The sequence below is a fragment of the Sus scrofa genome, chromosome 6 (genome assembly GCF_054392235.1).
Source record: "Sus scrofa isolate SSC_HxYL_T2T_F1_AM1 chromosome 6, Sscrofa_HxYL_maternal_Yorkshire_Landrace_v2.0, whole genome shotgun sequence".
Lineage (NCBI taxonomy): Eukaryota > Metazoa > Chordata > Mammalia > Artiodactyla > Suidae > Sus > Sus scrofa.
Genome location: NC_139388.1, coordinates 61,183,938 through 61,203,035, shown reverse-complemented (window position 1 = coordinate 61,203,035; position 19,098 = coordinate 61,183,938). Strand labels below are relative to the sequence as shown.

The 19,098-nt window shown below is 45.8% G+C and overlaps 1 protein-coding gene across 1 annotated transcript; it reads right to left on the bottom strand.

Moving 5' to 3' along the window:
• Window positions 1-1,443: 1,443 nt before the first annotated feature.
• LOC100624467 (uncharacterized) lies at window positions 1,444-19,087 on the bottom strand. Its single transcript, XM_021097261.2, has 4 exons — window positions 19,038-19,087; window positions 17,819-17,908; window positions 10,315-10,441; window positions 1,444-4,550 (listed from the first exon to the last, which is right to left on the bottom strand). The coding sequence occupies exons 2-4, from the start codon at window positions 17,831-17,833 to the stop codon at window positions 3,031-3,033; spliced, it is 1,662 nt and encodes a 553-aa protein (XP_020952920.2). The 5' UTR covers window positions 17,834-17,908; window positions 19,038-19,087; the 3' UTR covers window positions 1,444-3,030.
• Between the last annotated feature and the right edge of the window lie 11 nt (window positions 19,088-19,098).

Below are 19,098 nucleotides of genomic sequence, written 5' to 3'. Positions count from 1 at the left end.
AATGACCGTTTGCAATACAAGCTTCACAAAAGTAGGAAGTCAGGGAACCTCCCTCAACCCACAGTAAAAACCACCCATAAAAAAAAATTGGAATTCCCTCAGCGGCTAGCAGTTAAGGATCCAGTGGTGTCACTGGTGTATATGGCTATCTATGATGGAAGACTACGCAGCCATAAAAAATGAAATACTGCCATTTGCAGCATCGTAGACTAGGAGATTACGCTCAGTGAAGTCAGTCAGACAGAGAAAGACAAATACTGGATGATACCACCTATAGGGGGAAACTAAAAAAATACAAGGAACCAGTGAATGTAACAAAAAAGAAGCTGTCCAACAGACACAGAACAAACGAATGGTTAACTGCGGGGAGACAAGGGGTAGGGTGATAGAGGCGTGAGGGAGTGAGGAGATCAAAGTCTTAGATGTCAGGAGGCTCAAGGATGTAACGTACAACATGGAAAACACAGCCCACATCTGCTAATAACTACACGAGAAGTAACCTTTGAAAGTTTTATTAAGGAAAAAAAAAAAAAAAAAAAAAAGCCAGAGGCGTTTACTTGGTAGCACAGCAGGTTAAGGATCCAATGTCAAAAGTGCTGTGCCTCGGGTTGCAGCTGTGGCCCAGGATAAATCCCTGGCACTGGAATTTCTTCATGCGGTGGTCATGGCCCAACAAAAATAAAAACACAACCCCCCCCCAAAAAAAATCCTATAAATCTCTCTCTTTTTTTTGCCTTTTCTTGGGCTGCTCCCGTGGCACATGGAGGTTCCCAGGCTAGGGGTTGAATCGGAGCTGTAGCCACCAGCCTACGCCAGAGCCACAGCAATTGAGGGATCCGAGCCGCATCTGCGACCTGCACCACAGCTCACGGCAACACCGGATCCTTAACCCACTGAGCAAGGCCAGAGATCGAACCCACAACCTCATGGTTCCTAGTCAGATTTGTTAACCACTACGCCAACAGTGGGAACTCCCCACCCTATAAATCTTGTGAGAAAAAATAAATTAATGGACTGTTTGCAGGTGTGATCTAGTTAAGATCTGTACAGGTGAGATAACACTGTACGAGCTGGTCAATCTGACATAATTCTGAGTGTCTCTGTAAGGAAAATGCAGGTGGGGTTTGATTCATGAAGAGATTCCTGTGAAGGAAGCAGGTGACAGAGGTAAAAAGATTTTAAGAGGCTACCTTGGGAGTTTCCATTGTGGCTCAGCAGTAATGAACCCGAGTAGTACCCATGAGGACACAGGTTTGAACCCTGGCCTGGCTCAGTGGGTTAAGGACTAGCGTTGCTGCGGCTGTGGTGTAGCCAGCAGCTGTAGCTCCGATTCAACCCCTAGTCTGGGAACTTCCATACACCGCGGTTGTGGGCCTAAAAAGCCAAAAAAAAAAAAACAAGGCTACTTTGCTGCCTTTAAAGGAGGAAGGAGACCATGAGACAAAGAATTAAGTGGCCTTTTTAATATACTGCAATAGACACTAGAAATTTACAAATGGAAATAAAAATTGAAAGAATAAAAACATGTTTGACAGCTCAGAAAAGAAAAATGTGTAAATCTAACAAAACATGGACTTTTTGGCTGAAAAAAAAAATCAAAATGGAAACAAATCAAAGATGCCAGTTAAGATAAGGGCCATACCTACACACACCCTCCATCCTGTCATATACACACTATGTGATAAGTTCTAATGTTCTGTAACTTGTAATGACTCTGCCGTATGTAATAACTCAATCTTGGAGAGCTCAGGACGTCTTAATTGCCAGTGCGGAGTGTCAGAGACGTGGACTGATGCAAGGTTTGCTCCAAACATTTACCTGACTCGTTCCCTTTGTAAGGCTCCTCCCCATCATGAGCTCACTGGTGAACCCTCAAGTCATACTGCTTCGTCATTTTCTTTCCATGTTCTGGAAATCTCCATAGGTTCTGACCTGTACAATTTCTCTCATTACACCAAAGGCGCAGATACTTGAAAATTTTTACGAGGTTCATGACGTTTGAAATGCTGCTCGCCAAAACAAATCCTTTGTGTCTCAGAGACTTGATCTGCAGGGACAAGGCTTAGCACGCCTCTTCCATCCTGTGGCTTCCCTCACAGATGGACCCGGAGACGTCCACGGCTCGGTGAGGCCTGGATCAAGTCTCGGCTCGTACATGTGTCTGGTTTCTCTTCAAAGGACTCTCTTCCGCTGTCACACAGCACTTGAACTCATGGTGAAGGTTTTGCCATTCACTGCATTTGAAAGCAATCACTCCAGTTAAGTTCGCCTCTGGTGCTCTTGGGTAAAATCCTTGCTACAACATTCCATCTGTGTAGTTTCTCTCCAGGATAAATATTCCGACATCTAGTGATGACTGAGCACTAACTCGAACGTTTGCTGCATTCAGTACATCTGTAATGTTCTGTCCAGAAGGATTATCATCCTTGCTTGGTGAGACGTGAGCAGGGAGTAAAGGTTTTTCCGCATTCAAGCCACGCCTGGGCGAGGTGCTCTCCGAAATCCATTCCTTGAAGAATGAATTCCTTGCCTAAAAGCCTGGTCACGTGAAGTTCACTTACAAGATTTCTCCCCAGGGTGACTTTCCAATGAAGCCTAACATGTGGACACCTGCTAAAACCCGTGCTTCAAGTCTCTCACCAACATGGATTAACCTGATGGGAAGACAGGCTCAAAGTATACTGACGGATGTGCCAATTCGTATTCGCAAGGTTTTTATACACATGAAAGGTTGGCGCCCCTTAAGGTACGAATTTTGCCCACACATGTTGAGACATGCATCCCATTTTCTACAATTTCTATCCTGTAGGGATGAGCTGACACCAAGGGAGGCTGCTCCACACTCGTCACCCCTGCGCGGTCTCACCCCGTCAAGCCCCTCCCGTGAAGTTAAAGGGTCGGTTTTGAACAGAGACCGTAATACACGCGTCGCATAAATAGGGTCTCCCCTTGGTATTTCCCCGGGTGTGCAGTGAGGGTTCAGATGCGAGTGGAGTTTTTTTCAACCTGCTGTCGACTCGTGGAAGGGGTCTATCTAGTGTGGACAAACTGATGATGAACCAGGGAGGCCTTCCGACTGAAGGTGCTGCCACACTCGCTGCACTTGAACGGCTTCTCTCCGGTGTGAATCCTCTCGTGGACCACGAGGTTTGACTTCCGGTTGAAGACCCTGCCACAATCATTGCACTTGTAAGGTTTCTCGCCGGTATGGATTCTCTGGTGAAATGAGAGGTGTGAAAGCTGATGGAAGAATTTCCCACAAACATCGCACTTAAAGGGTTTATCTCCCGAATGGATTATCTGATGCTGTATGAGGTGTGAGGCGTTATAAAAAGTTTTGCCGCACTCAAAACATTTGAAATGCTTCTCTCCGCTGTGAATCAACTGATGACCAATAAGGGTTGATCTGTGGCTAAAGGCCTTGCCACACTCGTTGCATTTGTAAGGTTTCTCCCCGGTATGGATTCTATAATGACTCGCCAGGTAACCTCTTTGAGTGAAGGCCTTGCCACACTCGTTACATTCAAAAGGTTTCTCCCCGGTATGAATCCTCCAATGTCTTGTAAGGTAAGACTTCCGACGAAAGGTCAGGCCGCATTCACTACACTCGTAAGGTTTCTCTCCAGGATGAACTCTCTGATGAACGGCAAGGTATGAATTTTGACTGAACACTTTGTCATAGACGTCACATTGATATAAGTTCTCTTCTGGGTGGATCATCTGGTGTCCGGGGATGTGGGAGCCGTGACTAAGGGTGGTGCCACACTCGGTATAGTCGTAAAGTTTCTCGCCAGTGTGACTACTATGATGAATGGAGAGATCTGGCTTTTGATCAAAGATTTCAGAACACGCGTCACAATTATTTTTCTCGTCTGGGTGGATCTTCTGATCGTGGGTGAGGCTGAAGCCTTGATGAAAGGTTTTGCCGCACTGATGACAGGTGTAAGGTCTCTCACTTTGGGTGCTCTGGTCCTGGGTCAGCAAGGGAGGAGGCATAAAATCATTCCCGTATGTATGAGACATGTTCGTTGGGACACTAGGAGAAATTCTTTGAAGGGGTAAAAATGAGGCACTACTGCTGATACTCTTAGCAGCTTGATTAAATTCATCGATTTTCTCTTCGCTTTTAAAAACACGCCGTTCATCGGGAAAGCTCAAGGCCAGGCTGTTAGCAACAGGCTTGAGTCCTGCACCCCTTCGCATTTGTGGCTCTCTTCCCTCCGCGAGACTTCCCTTGTGGTTTGCGGGCATGCCTTTGTCATTTCCTTCATCAGGCCTCTTCTCAGCACACTTGATTCCCGCGACACTTCTATCAGGGTCATCTCTCGTCTCGGTGAGATATTCGTTAACGGCCAGAGGCATTCCGTGGTAACTGCGTTCCTTCTCTCTCCACTGAAACCTAAAGTCATCATCTGCCTGGCTCTCTCTGAGGTAAAAATGTCTGACTTCACTCCATTCTTGTCTTCCCAGGATCAGTGTTTGGAACACGACTCCTCTATCAATGTTTGCTTTCAGTTGCAGTATCTTCATCACATATATATGAGAGATATCTACAAGATATAAAGAACCGTTAAGGATCCATTCGTCACAATTTCATACATAAATGTTTCACGCTACATGCATGGGAGTCCACTCAAACGAGTGCTTAGACAGAACAGAGAAAAGAAACTTGTGAACCACGATAATAAAATCTTTAGGAACACAAAAGCAATGATTCTTCTTGTTTTTTTGCTTCTGTTTTACGGGGCCGCATCTGAGGCATGTGGAAGTTCCCAGGCTAGGGGCCTAATCAGAGCTGCAGATGCTGGCCTATAGCTCAGCCACAGCCACATGGGATCCAAGCTGAGTCTGTGACCCACCCCTCAGCTCACATCAACACCAGATCCTTCACCCATGGAGCAAAGCCAGGGATCGAAGCTGTGTCCTCATGGATACTAGTGAGGTTCCTTACCACTGAGCCACAGAGGGAACCCCAATGATTCCTTTTTTTTTTTTGCCTTTTGAGGGTCACACCCAAGGCATATGGAGGTTCCTAGGCTAGGGGTTGAATCGGAGCTGTAGCCGCTGGCCTACACCACAGCTCTCGACAACACCGGATTCTTAAACCCACTGAGGGAGGCCAGGGGTCGAACCTGCATCCTCACGGATCCTAGTCAGATTTGTTTCCGCTGAACCAGGATGAGAACTCCCAATGATCCTTTTTTTTTTTTTTTTTTTTTTTTTGCCTTTTCTAGGGCTGCTCCCATGGCACATGGAGGTTCCCAGGCTAGCGGTCTAATTGGAGCTATAGCCGCCGGCCTACACCACAGCCACAGCAACACGGGATCTGAGCCATGTCTGCGACCTACACCACAGCTCACGACAATGCTGGATCCTTAACCCACTGAGCAAGGCCAGGGATCGAACCCACAACCTCATGGTTCCTAGTTGGATTCGTTAACCACTGAGCCACGATGAGAACTCCCCGGTGATTCTTAACTAAAGATAAAGTGATCCGAGGTAATCCTACTTAGACACTGTATTTTCAAACAACCTATAACCAAAACACCTGGGTAAAATTTCTGCTAGTTATCAAAGAAATTGTATTTTTTTTTTTATCTTTTTAGGGCTGCACCCGCGGCATATGGAGGTTCCCAGGCTAGGGGTCCAACTGGAGCTATTGCTGCCAGCCTACGCCAGAGCTGCAGCAACACCAGATCTGAGCCACATCTGTGACCTACACAACAGCTCACAGCATCACCATATTCTTAACCCACTAGCGAGGCCAGGGATTGAACTCACAACCTCACGGTTCCTAGGCGGTTTCCTTTCCAATGCGCCAAGACAGGAAGTCTGTATTTTTCTTTTCTTGGCCACATCCACAGCATGAGGAAGTTCCAGGGTTAAGGCTCAAACCCGCGCCACGGCAGTAATACAAGGCACTGCAGTGACAACGCTGTATTCTTAACCCATTGAACCACAAAGGAACTCCAGAAAGGGTATTTTTCAACCATGAGGTCGAAGCACTTACCAATAAACAGTAAACATATTGGTATCCCATAACTGAGAAAATATTATACTGTATGTATATACTGAATAGTTTTTACATGTAAAATACTAAAAAAAATAGCTATGTTGTAACAATAAATAACCCCCAAACTAGCTTATCCATGACTAAAATCAATGCGTAGCAGTTTAGAATTGGGAAATGAATACAGAATAGAGAAAGCTGAGAGTTTCATAAAACAGATTTTTTTTCTTTTCTTCTTTTTCAATTGCTGCACCCACAGTATATGGAAGTTCCCCAACCAGGGATGGAATCCGAGCAGCAGCCGTGACCTACAGCTTTGGCAATGCAGGATACTTAATCCACTGCACCACAGCAGGAGCTCCAAAAGATTAAAAAAAAAAAAAAAAAAGTATTTTTCTAAATATCTCCTAAAAATCTATGTACCCAAAAAGAAGCATGGCTCAGAAGGTTAAAGGATCTGGCATTGCTACAGCTATGGCCTGGGTCACAACTGTGGCTCAGATCTGATCCCCGGCCAGGGAATTAATTCCATATGCCGAGGGGTGACCAAAAAGAGAAATGAATAAATAAACAGATACATAAATAAATAGTCAAACTAACAGAAAGAAAAAGTAGGGGCTGGAGTTGGTAGAATGGGGATACACTGGTCTAAAGAACACATTTCCAGTTATAAGTGGCAAGAGTTGTAGGAATCAAATACACAGCATGTCATTATATATATCAATACAGTGGTACCTGACTGCAAGTTCAGCCATTAGAACTTAAATGTTCTCATGTCACAAAAAGCACTGTAATTAAGTGAGTGGATAAACGTGTTAAGAAAACTACGGAAGGATTTCCCTGGTTAGGGACCCAGCATTGTCACTGCGGTGGCTAGGATCCCTGGCCTAGGAACTCCCACCGAAAAGAACACAAAATAAACAAACAAACAAAAAAACCCACCAAGGGAATCGTTTTCCAGTATAAATAAATGTATGTCAAATCATCACACTGTACACATTAAATTTATAACGTGTCTAAGTTATTTAAACTTCAATAAAGAAGAGAAGAAGAAAAGGCAAATGACTACACAAAAGAGGTCCTGTTTTGCCTCAAAAGAGGACCTGTGTTCAAAAAAAAATTTCAGGAGGGCATTCGAACGGTGGCACAATGGGTTAAGAATCCTACTGTAGTGTTGGTAGCTCAGGTTGCTGCAGAGGTTTGAGTCTGATCCCCAGCCCAGCGCAATGGATTAAAGGATCCTGTGTTGCTGCAGCTTCAGCATGGGGCACTACTGTGGCTCAGATTCAATCCTTGGCCCTGGAAGTTCCATATGCCACGGAAGCGGCCCTAAAAAAATAAATAAATAAAATGCCAGGAGTTTCCTGGTGGCCAAGGGGTTAAGGATCTGACACTGTCACTGCTGTGAACAACGCTGTCTGCCCCCGGGGAGAAAATCCTTTATCACCTACTGAAGCTCAGAGGGGATGGTCCTTAGCACATGTGAAAACAGTCATGGCGCCCTTGAAACAAGCATTTGTGACATTCCTCAAAACCACATAAAAAAACTTGGAGAAGACTTAGCCACGCTGTGGTGATACTTCCTATTTCACATCACAGGACACGCTGACCACGCTCGTCAACAAACAGCTTGAAGTGGTGACCGAGTGCACAGGAGGAAAACACTACGACACAGGAGGGAAACTGCTCTCCACCGGAATTTTCTGTTAGTCCATAACACCCACTCCTCCGAGTCTTCATCAGCAGTTGACCGGTGACTGAGGGTGGACTAGCACAGCAAAGAAACTGGAAACACACTTCCGACCCTAGGACTCTGTCTTCCAAAACCACATATCCGAGGCCAAGCTATGCGAACGTAGGAGCGTATGGAATCTGAGAGCATATCCCTCTACGACTACGCAGAGAAGTCCAGGAGTGGAAAAAACGGCACGAAATGGGAGTCAGATACTGTAAGGCCTTCAGACGGAACCATGCTTTCCACCCCACCTGCCAGATTCAGAGCCTGAAAGATGCACCTGCTAGGGACAGGTTTACTGTCACTTTTCCTAAGTGACACACCTATCTTCCTGGCTGCTACTCTGAAGCGTGTGGCAAAAGCAGAAAAGAAGAAACGTCTCAGGGGTGTCAACACACAGACAGGGCTCGAGGCAGCTGCATGCAGGCTCTGAGGGCCCGGACAGACTCAGAGAGCAGCCAGTGTTTGTCCATCTTCCGACGAGGTCTCCTGAGAACATCAGCTGAGGATGGAACCTGGTGAGGTTCAGGGATTGGGGTCTGGAGGCCTCAGCTCTTCTCTATGTGGACTGAGAGCTGAGCATCCAATGGAATCGAGTCTGAGAGAGGGTTGCAGGGCAGGAGGCCCCCTTTACAAGCCCCCCCCCATACTCCTCAAAGTTAAGCACAGGGTTCACAGGGGCCAGACGGCAGCGTGTTGTAGATCATGATAAAGACACTACCTCTGTATCTTTAGAAGCCGCAGCCCCGCCAGAGGATGAAATAACACCTTTTACACGATGAAGGACAGAGGGATAAGTTACACGAAGCACAACTGCCTCTGACAGCTCACGATGATAAATAAAACTTCCATATTCCCAGAGAGTTCTCTAATAAGGGGAGAGTTTTCAAAACACTATCAATAACAAGGCTTCCCCTAGAACCTTCTGAGATCTGACCTGGGTTCAATGTGATACACCCCCCCCAAGGCATTCACATCACTCTCCACAACCCAGCACCCCCCCCCACTATAAAGTCTGTGCTGCCATGGCTGTGGCATAGTCCTTTGTAGCTCTGATTCGACCCCTAGCCCGGGGACTTCCATGTGCCACAGGTGCAGTGGTAAAAATAAAATAAAATAAAATAAAGTAAAATAAAATAAAATAATAAAATAAAATAATAAAATAATAAAATAAAATAAAATAAAATAAAATAATAAAATAAAATAAAATAAAATAAAATAAAATGAAAGAAAGAAACATGGAGTTCCCACTATGGTGCAACAGGATCTGCAATGTCTCTGGAGTCCTGGGATGGGGGTTCAACCCCTGGCCTCGTTCAGTAGGTTAAGGATCCTGCGTTTCCGCAGCAGAGGTTGCAAATGCAACTCTTATATGATCCCTGGCCTGGGAACGCCACATGCCTCGGGGTGGGCAAAAAAGCCAAAAAGAAAAAAAAAAAAAAGGCAAAAGAAAAAAAAATGTGATTTGCTGCAGCCTTTCCAGAATCTGAAGTCTTTCTTAAGCTAAGGATTGAGGACATTATAGATGCGAAGATTTCAAACATTCACTCATTGCTGCCCTGGCACACACAGGGAATAGTGTGATGTGAAGAAACCTCCTAGAACTCCTAAATCAAGAGCACATGGGGGAGTTCCCATCGTGGCGCAGTGGTTAACAAATCCGACTAGGAACCATGAGGTTGCAGGTTCGATCCCTGGCCTCGCTCAGTGGGTGAAGGATCCAGCGTTGCCGTGAGCTGTGGTGTAGGTTGCAGACACGGCTCGGATCTGGCGTTGCTGTGGATGTGGTGTTGGCTGGCAGCTACAGCTCCAATTAGACCCCTAGCCTGGGAACCTCCATATACCGCAGGAGCAGCCCTAGAAAAGGCAAAAAGACAAAAAAAAAAAAAAAAAAAAAAAAAAAGAGCACACGGGGAGAAAGGAAGTTCCCCAGTGGCATATCGGGTTAAGGATCCTATGTTGCTGCAGCTGTAGTGCAGATCACAACTATGGCATGGGTTCCATCCCTGGCCCAGGACTTTCCACATGCCATGGGCACCGTTAAAAAAAAAAAAAAAAAAAAGCACATGGATAAAAAAAACAGGAAAGTGGGTATGTTAAAATGTTCAGAAGTACTTGCCACTCTGGGGCAAGAGGATCAGCAGCATCTCTGCAGCGCCAAGACGCAGGTTCAATCCCAGCCCAGCACAGCGGGCTAAGAGATCCAGCACTGCTGTGGCTGCGCCATGGGTTGTGACCACGCCTTGAATCTGATCCCCAGCCCAGGGACCTAATGTGCCATGGGACAGCGAAAAAATAAAAAGAAAATTTAAAAAATAAAAAATAAAATTTGGACCGAGTTGAATAGATACATAAGCTCTGAAACAACCCTGGGGGTATCATAAGATGAGCAGATCATCAGAGGAAAAGGTTCGTTTAAACTCCTGACACCCATCATGAAGCTTTCCATGTCTCCGTTAACAGGCATTTCAGATCAGCTGAGTAAAACAGGGGCTTGGAAGAGGCACACGAGGGAAAACGCAAAGATACCCAAGGGCAGATCCCGACTTCCGGAGGAAGCGATGCTCACCCAGGGAGAGCAGGTTTCTGAAGGTCTCCAGCATCACGTCCCAGTACAAGGCCCTCTGAGCAGGGTCCAGGCAGTCCCACTCCTCCTGGGAGAACTCGATGGTCAAATCCTCAAAAGTCAACCGTCCCTAAAAACGACAATATGTATCATCAAGTGGCCATGAGAGCAGTTGTTCTTTGCACACAAAACGAGGATCAGGTCAGTGGAAGTATGTTTTCTGACAGATATATGCAATGGTATTTGGAGCAAATTAGAAGTCTGTAATTTTTTTTTTTTTTTTTTTTTTTGGTCTTTTTAGGGCTGCACTTTCGGAGGTTCCCAGGCTAGGGGTCAAATAGGAGCTGTGGCTGCTGGCCTACAACACAGCCACAGCAACACAGCATCCGAGCCTTGTCTGTGACCTGCACCACAGCTCATGGCAATGCTGGATGCTTAACCCACTGATCGAGGCCAGGGACCGAAGCCGCAACCTCATGGTTCCTAGTTGGATTTGTTTCCGCTGAGCCACGGCAGGAACTCCTAATTTTTTTTTTTTTTTTGAGCTGTGCCCAAGGCATGCGGAAGTTCACTAGTTAGGGACTGAATCTGTGCCACAGCAGAGACCCAAGCCACTGCAGTGACAATACTGGATCCTTAACTCGCTTTGCTATAGATGAACTCCAGGGATCTCTAAGTTTTATTTTTTATGCTTTTCACATACATTAGGGCGTCCTCCAATCATGATCATTTTCCATTTTTTTTGTGGACAATACATGAAACCTATGCTAAGAATTCAACAATGGGTTGTCTACACTAAAGTGTTAGGTATTGCGTTCTATACACTGAGTCGTGCTCAAGATCTAAATGAACTACAGCATGAGTGGTGTCTTCAAGAGATGACAAATTCCACAGGGGCTTTTAAAAGTCAGAATCTTGGGGTCCCCATTGTGGCTCAGTGGTAACAAACCCAACAAGGATCCATGAGGACGTGGGTTCAACCCCTAGACTCACTCAGTGGGTTAAGAATCTGACATTGCTGTGAGCTGTTGCAGGTCACAGACACGGCTTGGATCTGGCATTGCTGTGCCTGTGGCATAGGCTGGCAGCTGCAGCTCTGATTTGACCCCTAGCCTGGGAACTTCCATATGCCTTGAGCGCAGTCCTAGAAAGACAAAAAAAAAAAGTCAGAATCTTAAATTCTGACGATAATAACAGCAATGACTAAAGGTGCTTGAATACTTGTATATTCTAAGCGTCACTCAAAGTGCTTTATGGTTATGAACTTTTTTTTTTTGGTTATGTCCATTGGTTGAGGAAGTTTCTAGGCCAGGTATCAAACACAAGCCCCAGCAGGAGTTCCTGTCATGGCGTAGCAGAAATGAATCCGACTAGTATCCATGAGGATGTGGGCTCGATTCCCGCCCTTGCTCAGAGGGTCGGGGATCCAGCACTGAACTTCCATATGCCATAGGTGAGGCACCCCCCCACAAAAGGAAAGACTAATGGGTAAAAGTGGGAACTCCCATACGCCCTAAGTGCAGCCCTAAAAAAACAAAAAAACAAACCAAATAAAAAAAACAAGCCCCAGCAGTGACCTGAGCCACAGCAGTGATACCACCAGATCCCTAACCTGCTGTGCCACTTGGGAACTCATGCTTCTGAACTTTTTATCCACATCATAGCTCACTGAAGAAACATCTGTTCCCATCTTAGGGAGGAGAAAACTGTCAGAGGCAGCCTGAGAAACTCAGCTCACGTCAGGAAGCTAAGAAAGGACACGGCAATGACATGAACGAAGGGGCCGGGCTCTTGAAACTGCAGCTAAGGAAGAAAAACGTTAAGGAGCAGAAAGAGCATTCAAAGTACATTCTCACATGCACACACACACAGGAGTGCCCTGGCGGCCTAGCAGGATCTCGCATTGTCACTGCCGAGGTTTGGGTTGCAGCTCTACCAAGGGTTCAATCTTTGGCCCTGGAACTTTCACATGCCGCGGATGTGGAGAACAAAAAAAAAAAAAAGGTACATTCACACAGGCTCCCCTGAGCAAGTCAGAAAGAAGTTCAAGGTGAACAACATGGAGAGGTACAAAAGGTCATTAGAGATGAAGGCACACACATGAATGTACATAACTTTAGTAATCTGATTATTTGAACCATTAAAAGGATATTGGAGGAGCTCCCATTGTGGCTCAGCAGAAACGAATCCGACTAGTATCCATGAGGATGCAGGTTCGATCCCTAGCCTCACTCACTCCGATTAGAGCCCTAGCCTGGGAACCTCCATATACTGAGGGTGTGACGCTAAAAAGACAAAATAATAGGAGTTCTCATCGAGGCACAGTGGAAACAAATCCGACTAGGAACCATGAAGTTGCAGGTTTGATCCCTGGCCTTGCTCAGTGGGTTAAGGATCCGGCGTTGCCATGAGCTGTGGTGTAGGTCGCAGACGTGGCTCAGATCCAAAAAAGACACATACACACACACACAGACAAATCAGGAATGTTATTACTATCACACATTAATTTCAAATATTAAGAAAAAAATTTATCACAACAGAAAGGTTGAAACTACCTGGAAAACTAAAAATCATGACGAAAATGAATAAGGAAAAAAAGAAACTGTATTAAGCAAGAACATTTCACAAAATGTCCTCATCAGAAGGAAACACTGGATGCATTCCCTCTGAGGCTGCAGTGGAGGCATGGGGGCCAGGGCTCCTGCACGTCAGCAGAGTACAGTGTGCCTGAGCAGGGACCACGAGAGCGAGTAACCGGAGGGAAGAGAGAACAAGAGCAAGAGACAGGAAACCTGTAGGAAAGATGGAAACGTGCACATTTACAATTTTAAGGAAAAAGAAAGGCAAAAAGTGAAAGGACGGAGAAGATATTCCACCCTCAGAGCTCCCTTCGTGGTTCAGTGGTTAATGAACCCGACTAGGATCCATGAGGATGTGGGTTCGATCCCTGGCCTCACTCAGAGGGTTAAGGATCTGGCGTTGCCGAGAGCTGTGGTATATAGGTTGGATCTTGCGTGGCTGTGGCCGGCAGCTGCAGCTCTGATTCAGCCCCTCGCCTGGGAACCTCCATATGCTGCGAGTGCAGCCCTAAAATAGCAAAAAAAAAAAAAAAAAAAAAAAAGGATATTACACCAGAAGTGAAGACACAAAATGATACAAGAGACAAAGGATATAATTATAAAAGTTACCTCACCAAGAAGAGACGAGAGCTATAACTACATACACATCTAACATTACAGCTTCCCCCCCAAATAAAGCAAACACTGACAGAAATAAAAATAGAAATAGACACCAGTACAACGTTCGTCTGAGAACTCGGTTCCTTGGTATTACCAATGGATGGAAATAAAAAGAACAAGGAAGCACAGAACAACTGTATCTCACAGACATGTGTGGGATACCCCACTCAACAACAGTGGAAAACACATCCTTTTCAAGCATATGTGAAATTTTCTCCATGACAGAACACATGTTAGGTCACAAAACAAAACTTAAGAAATGTAACAATACTGAGATCACAATGAGGAGTTCTCCTGTAGGGTGGCAAGCATTGTCACTGCAGCAGCTTGGATCAGTGTTGTGGCATGAGTTTGATCCCTGGCCCAGGAACATTCACTGGCCACGGGTGTGGCCAAAAAGAAAAAGGAAAAAAAAATGAGAGCATAATGAAATAAAACTAAAAATAAAGAGCCAGGAGTTCCCATCATGGCTCAGTGGTAATGAACCCGCTAATATCCAGGAGGACTCTGGTTTGATCCCTGGCCTTGCTCAATGGGTTAAGACTCCAGAGTTGCAGTGAGCTGCAGTGTAGGTCAAAGACGCAGCTCAGATCTGACGTTGCTGTGGCTGTGCCATAGGCTGGCAGCTGCAGCTCCAATTTGACCCCTAGCCTGGGAACCTCCATATGCCATGGATGTGACTCAAAAAAAAAAAAAAAAAAAAAAAGCCAAATAAAAACAGAGATTACTCAAATGTGCAAATTAAACCGTTTTGTTTTGTTTTTGTTTTTTTTTTTTTGTCTTTTGTCTTTTTGTTGTTGTTGTTGTTGTTGTTATTGTTGCTATTTCTTGGGCCGCTCCCGCAGCATATGGAGGTTCCCAGGCTAAGGGTCCAATCGGAGCTGTAGCCACCGGCCTACGCCAGAGCCACAGCAACGCAGGATCCGAGCCGTGTCTGCAACCTACACCACAGCTCACGGCAACGCCGGATCGTTAACCCACTGAGCAAGGGCAGGGATCGAACCCGCAACCTCATGGTTCCTAGTCGGATTCGTTAACCACTGCGCCACGACGGGAACTCCCTAAACCGTTTTTTGATTTTGTTTGTTTGTTTGTTGTCTTTTTAGGGCCACACCTGAGACATTTGGAGGTTCCCAGGCTAAGGGTTCAATAAGAGCTGTAGCTGCTGGCCTACACCACAGCCACAGCAATTTCAGATCCTTAACCCACTGAGTGAGGCCAGGGATCAAACCTGAGTCCTCATAGATACTAGCCAGATTTGTTTCTGCTCCCTAAACAGCTCATTTTTAAAGAAGCAGTCAAGATAGAAATCACAATTACATTCTAAAAATATCTGAATGAAAATAAAAAACAACACACCAAAATTTATAACATACAGTCAGAGATATAATAAAGGGGAAATCTACACTGCCAAATGCTTACAACAAAGAAGGAGAAAAATGCACTCTGCACTAATGTTCAAAAAAGTAAAGAGGGTACTAGCCAGAGCTATTAGACAAGAAAAAGAAATCAAAGTTATCCAAATTAAAAAAGAACTAAAATTATCTTTTTTTTTTGTAGGTGGCAAGGTTTTACAACCACAAACCAAAAGATTCTTTGAGAAAACTATTACTTCAAAAAACAGCTTCAGAAAAGTTGCAGCATTAAAAGTCAGCACACAAAAATCAGCTGAATTTCTATACACAGTAAACAAAATCAAAAGAAAGTTAGAAAAAAATCACTTACTATAGCATGAAAAGAGAATACTTAGGAAAAAATTAGCCAAGGAGATGAAAGACTTGTACACAATTACAAAATGTTGCTAAAAGAAATCTAAAGATGTATAAATAAATTTAAGCACACCCTGCATTTTGTGGATTAGAAGAAGTTTTTTTTTTTGTTTTTTTGTTTTTTTTTTTTTTTTTTTTTTGCTTTTTAGGGCCATACTTGTGGCATATGGAAGTTCCCAGGCTAGGGGTCGAACCGGAGCTGCAGGTACCGGCCTACACCACAGACACAGCCACAGCCACACCAGATGCTACAGCCACAGCAACACAGGATCCAAGCCATATCTGTGGCCTACACCACAGTTCATGGCAACGTGGTTCCTCAACCCACTGAGTGGGGCTAGGGATCAAACCCCCATCCTCATGGATACTAGGTGGGTTCATTACCACTGAGCCACAACAGGAACTCCAAGACGACTTAATAGTCTTAAAATCACCATATTACCACATGTGTGATATAGATTCAACAGAAGCCCTGCCAAAATTTCCAAAAAAATTTTTTGCACTAATAAAAAAATATGCTGAAATTCATAAAGAATCTCAAGGGACCACAAACAGCCATAATATTATTTTTTTTTTTCTTTTTAGGGCCACATCTGCAGCATATGGAAGTTCCTGGGCTAGGGACTGAACTGGCGCTGCAGTTGCCAGCCTAAGCCACAGCTACACCAGATTCTGTGCCCTATGCCGCAGCCTGTGGCAATGCCAGATCCTTAACTCACTGAGCAAGGCCAGGGATCAAACCTGAATTTGCATGGATACTGGTGGGGTTCTTAATCCACTGAGCCACAGTGGGAACTCCCAGCCATGATATTCTTGAAAAAGAAAATAGAGTAGTCATTTTTAGATTTCCAAACATATTACAAAGTTGAAGTTCTCCTGTGCACAGCTGATTAAGGATTTGGTAGTGCCAGATGGGAACTTCCACATGCCTTAGGTATGGTTTAAAAAAAAAAAAAAAAAGTAATCAAGATGAGGTGGAATTGGCATAAGCATAGATACATAAAACAAAGGAAAACATTAGAACATTAGAAATTATTCTTGGAGGGAGCTCCCTGGTGGCTAGAGGATTACGGATCTGGCATTGTTACGGCTCTGGCTGCTGTCAGTGCTGTGGTGTACATACGCTGTGCAGAAAAAGAAAAGTCAGGGGGGGAAGGAAGGAAGAAAGAAGGGCAGGAGGGAGGGAGGAAGGGAGGGAAGAAAGAAGGAAAGGAAGGAAGGAAGGACTGATTCTTGGAATGTGTGTAAATTGTACTGATGAAGATACCAAGTCCACAAAAAGGGCAAAGGTCGGTCTCAATTAATGAATGGTACTCAGAAACTAGATCTACCCGCAAAAGAATGAAGCTGGACTCAAACTTGCAATGGTAAAAATTTCTGTGTCAAAGTATACAATACACAGGCGTTCTGGCTATGGCTCAGCAGGTTAAGAACCCGACTAGGATCCATGAGGCTGTGGGTGTGACCCGGTGCTGTCACAAGCTGCAGCATAAGTCACAGGTGCAGCTTGGATCTGGTCTTGCTGTGTGGCTGTGGTGTAGGCGGGCAGCTGCAAATCCGATTCAATCCCTAGCGTGGGAATTTCCATATGCTGCAGGTGCGGCCTTAAAAAGAAAAGATGAAAAAAAAGTACACAACACACAAAGTGAAAAGGTAACCTCTGAGGAATGGAGATGATGAAAGTGATTTAAAGACTTTCCAACTGTCATGAGATTTAGGTTGACTTCATAATTTATATTTGAGGATAGAAAAAAAGACCCTCCACCACTTCTGTTTCTGAACTTTCTTTTTTCTTTTTCTTTTGTCTTTTTGCCTTTTTCTGGGGCCGCTCCTGCTGCATATGGAGGTTTCCAGGCTAGGGGTCTAATCTGAGCTGTAGCTGCCGGCCTACGCCAGAGCCACAGCAACTCGGGATCTGAGCCACGTCTGTGACTTACACCACAGCTCATGGCAAAGTCGGATCCTTAACCCACTGAGCGAGGCCAGGGATCGAACCCACAACCTCGTGGTTCCTAGTCGGATTCGTGAACCACTGAGCCTCAATGGGAACTGCTGAACTTTTGATTCCATTCCCATCATTAATATTTAAAGTCAATCACTTACCTTCGATTGCTTTAGGTAAAGTCAGAACAAATTTCCCCTAATTAACCTAATTTCTAGCGTTTACCAGGTATTGTGCATATTAATACCTGACTTCCATGTGCAGCTTCTTGATCCTGGTTGACAGGGAGCAGACTGTGCATCCAGCTGGAGCCCTAAACAATCCCTGCCGCCCACTAGCCCCGCCCAGGATGATGCCCAGGGGGGCCTCTTCACAAGCTCCAGGTCATTGGGTCAAGGGGAGATGAGGTCTAAGTGGGTGAGAGGCCCTGAAGGACCGGCCAGGTGAATGTGAACATCAGTTGTCAGGCAGGATGCTTTAGGGCCAGACAAGATGAGTGAGTCTAAAGAAGGGTATTTCAAGGAAAGACTGAGAATGAAATGAAAATGTGACTTTACCTGAAAGAAAGCCATTCCTGACTCCTTGTCTTTAGCCTTCCTCCTCTTCCTGGCTTCTTCCTCAGACCACGTGAGTCTTTAGAGGATGATCTTGAAAGTTGAAAAGATACAGTTTAAAGCTTAGAATCAACCTACCCCTTTTGCGCGCGCGCGCACACACACACACACACACACACACACACACACACACACACACAGGGAAGACCTCACCATGTGGGAGAGACAGGCCTCTGCTGCCCACTGTCCCAGGAGGGATTCAGACAAGTTTCTTATTTCTTGTTCTTGCCACTCAAGGCCGTTAAAAGAAACCCTAGCCCTTTAAGAGTTGCTTTCCAATTCCTGCAGATCTGGCTTTTTTACTCACTTCTCTATTTTATTCACCTGCGACTTTCAAAGCTAAATCTATTCCATTTTACTGCCTCTTTACAAGTCCCTCACCCATCCTCTAAGTCCCCATTGGTTTTCCCTCATTCTTTCCTCCTTTTCAGTTTTCTATTTTTGTCTCAGTCGCTTTCTGTCTCTGCTTCTCCTGATCCGCATCGCCCACGTATTTACCGAGATGGTGACTGAATAAAATGCCCGCCTACTGGAAAAACACATTTTCCAGCGGGGTGGAATTTGGGATCGTAGAACACTGGGCGTCACACGGTGGCCCAGGTCACCTCCCCTTTCGCGGGGTGCGGGGAAGGGTTGACTCCGCAGGGGAGGCCTGCGGGACAGAAGGACCGGCCTGAGGAGCCGCGAGGACAGAGGGGCTGGACGGAGGGTGTCTCAGGAGAGGGCGGGTTCCCGAATCCCAGGACCAGGGCGAGGACGCGGACTCTCCGGGAGCCGGGCGGCTGGAGCTGCCCTCCAGGGGCGGGGCAGAAAGTCTGGGGGCGCGGGGGGGGGCTCCGAACCCACCTCTTGAAAGAGGGGTTTACCCCGGCGCGGGGGGGGGGGACCCGCAGAGGTAGTGCGGGGTTTTATGAAAAAGAACCCAGCGAAAGAAAGACAGCCTCTACGTGGACCGAAGGCAGAAAAGCCAAGGGCAGGGACCAGCCTCAGAGCGAGTGCACACACCAAAGAAAAGATAACCCGACCAGGAACGGCAACATCTGGATCTACTAGGGGCGGGGGCCCGGGCGCTGGGATCTTAGGCCTGAAGTCACTCCCACACCCTGAGGAGGGAGGAAGGCGCACCGCGAACACACATTTACACAAGAAAGGAGAAACTTACCCCGTCCAGCCGGACCTTCCCTTCACTCCCTGCTGTCCGCGGCTGCTCCCGCTCCTGCTTC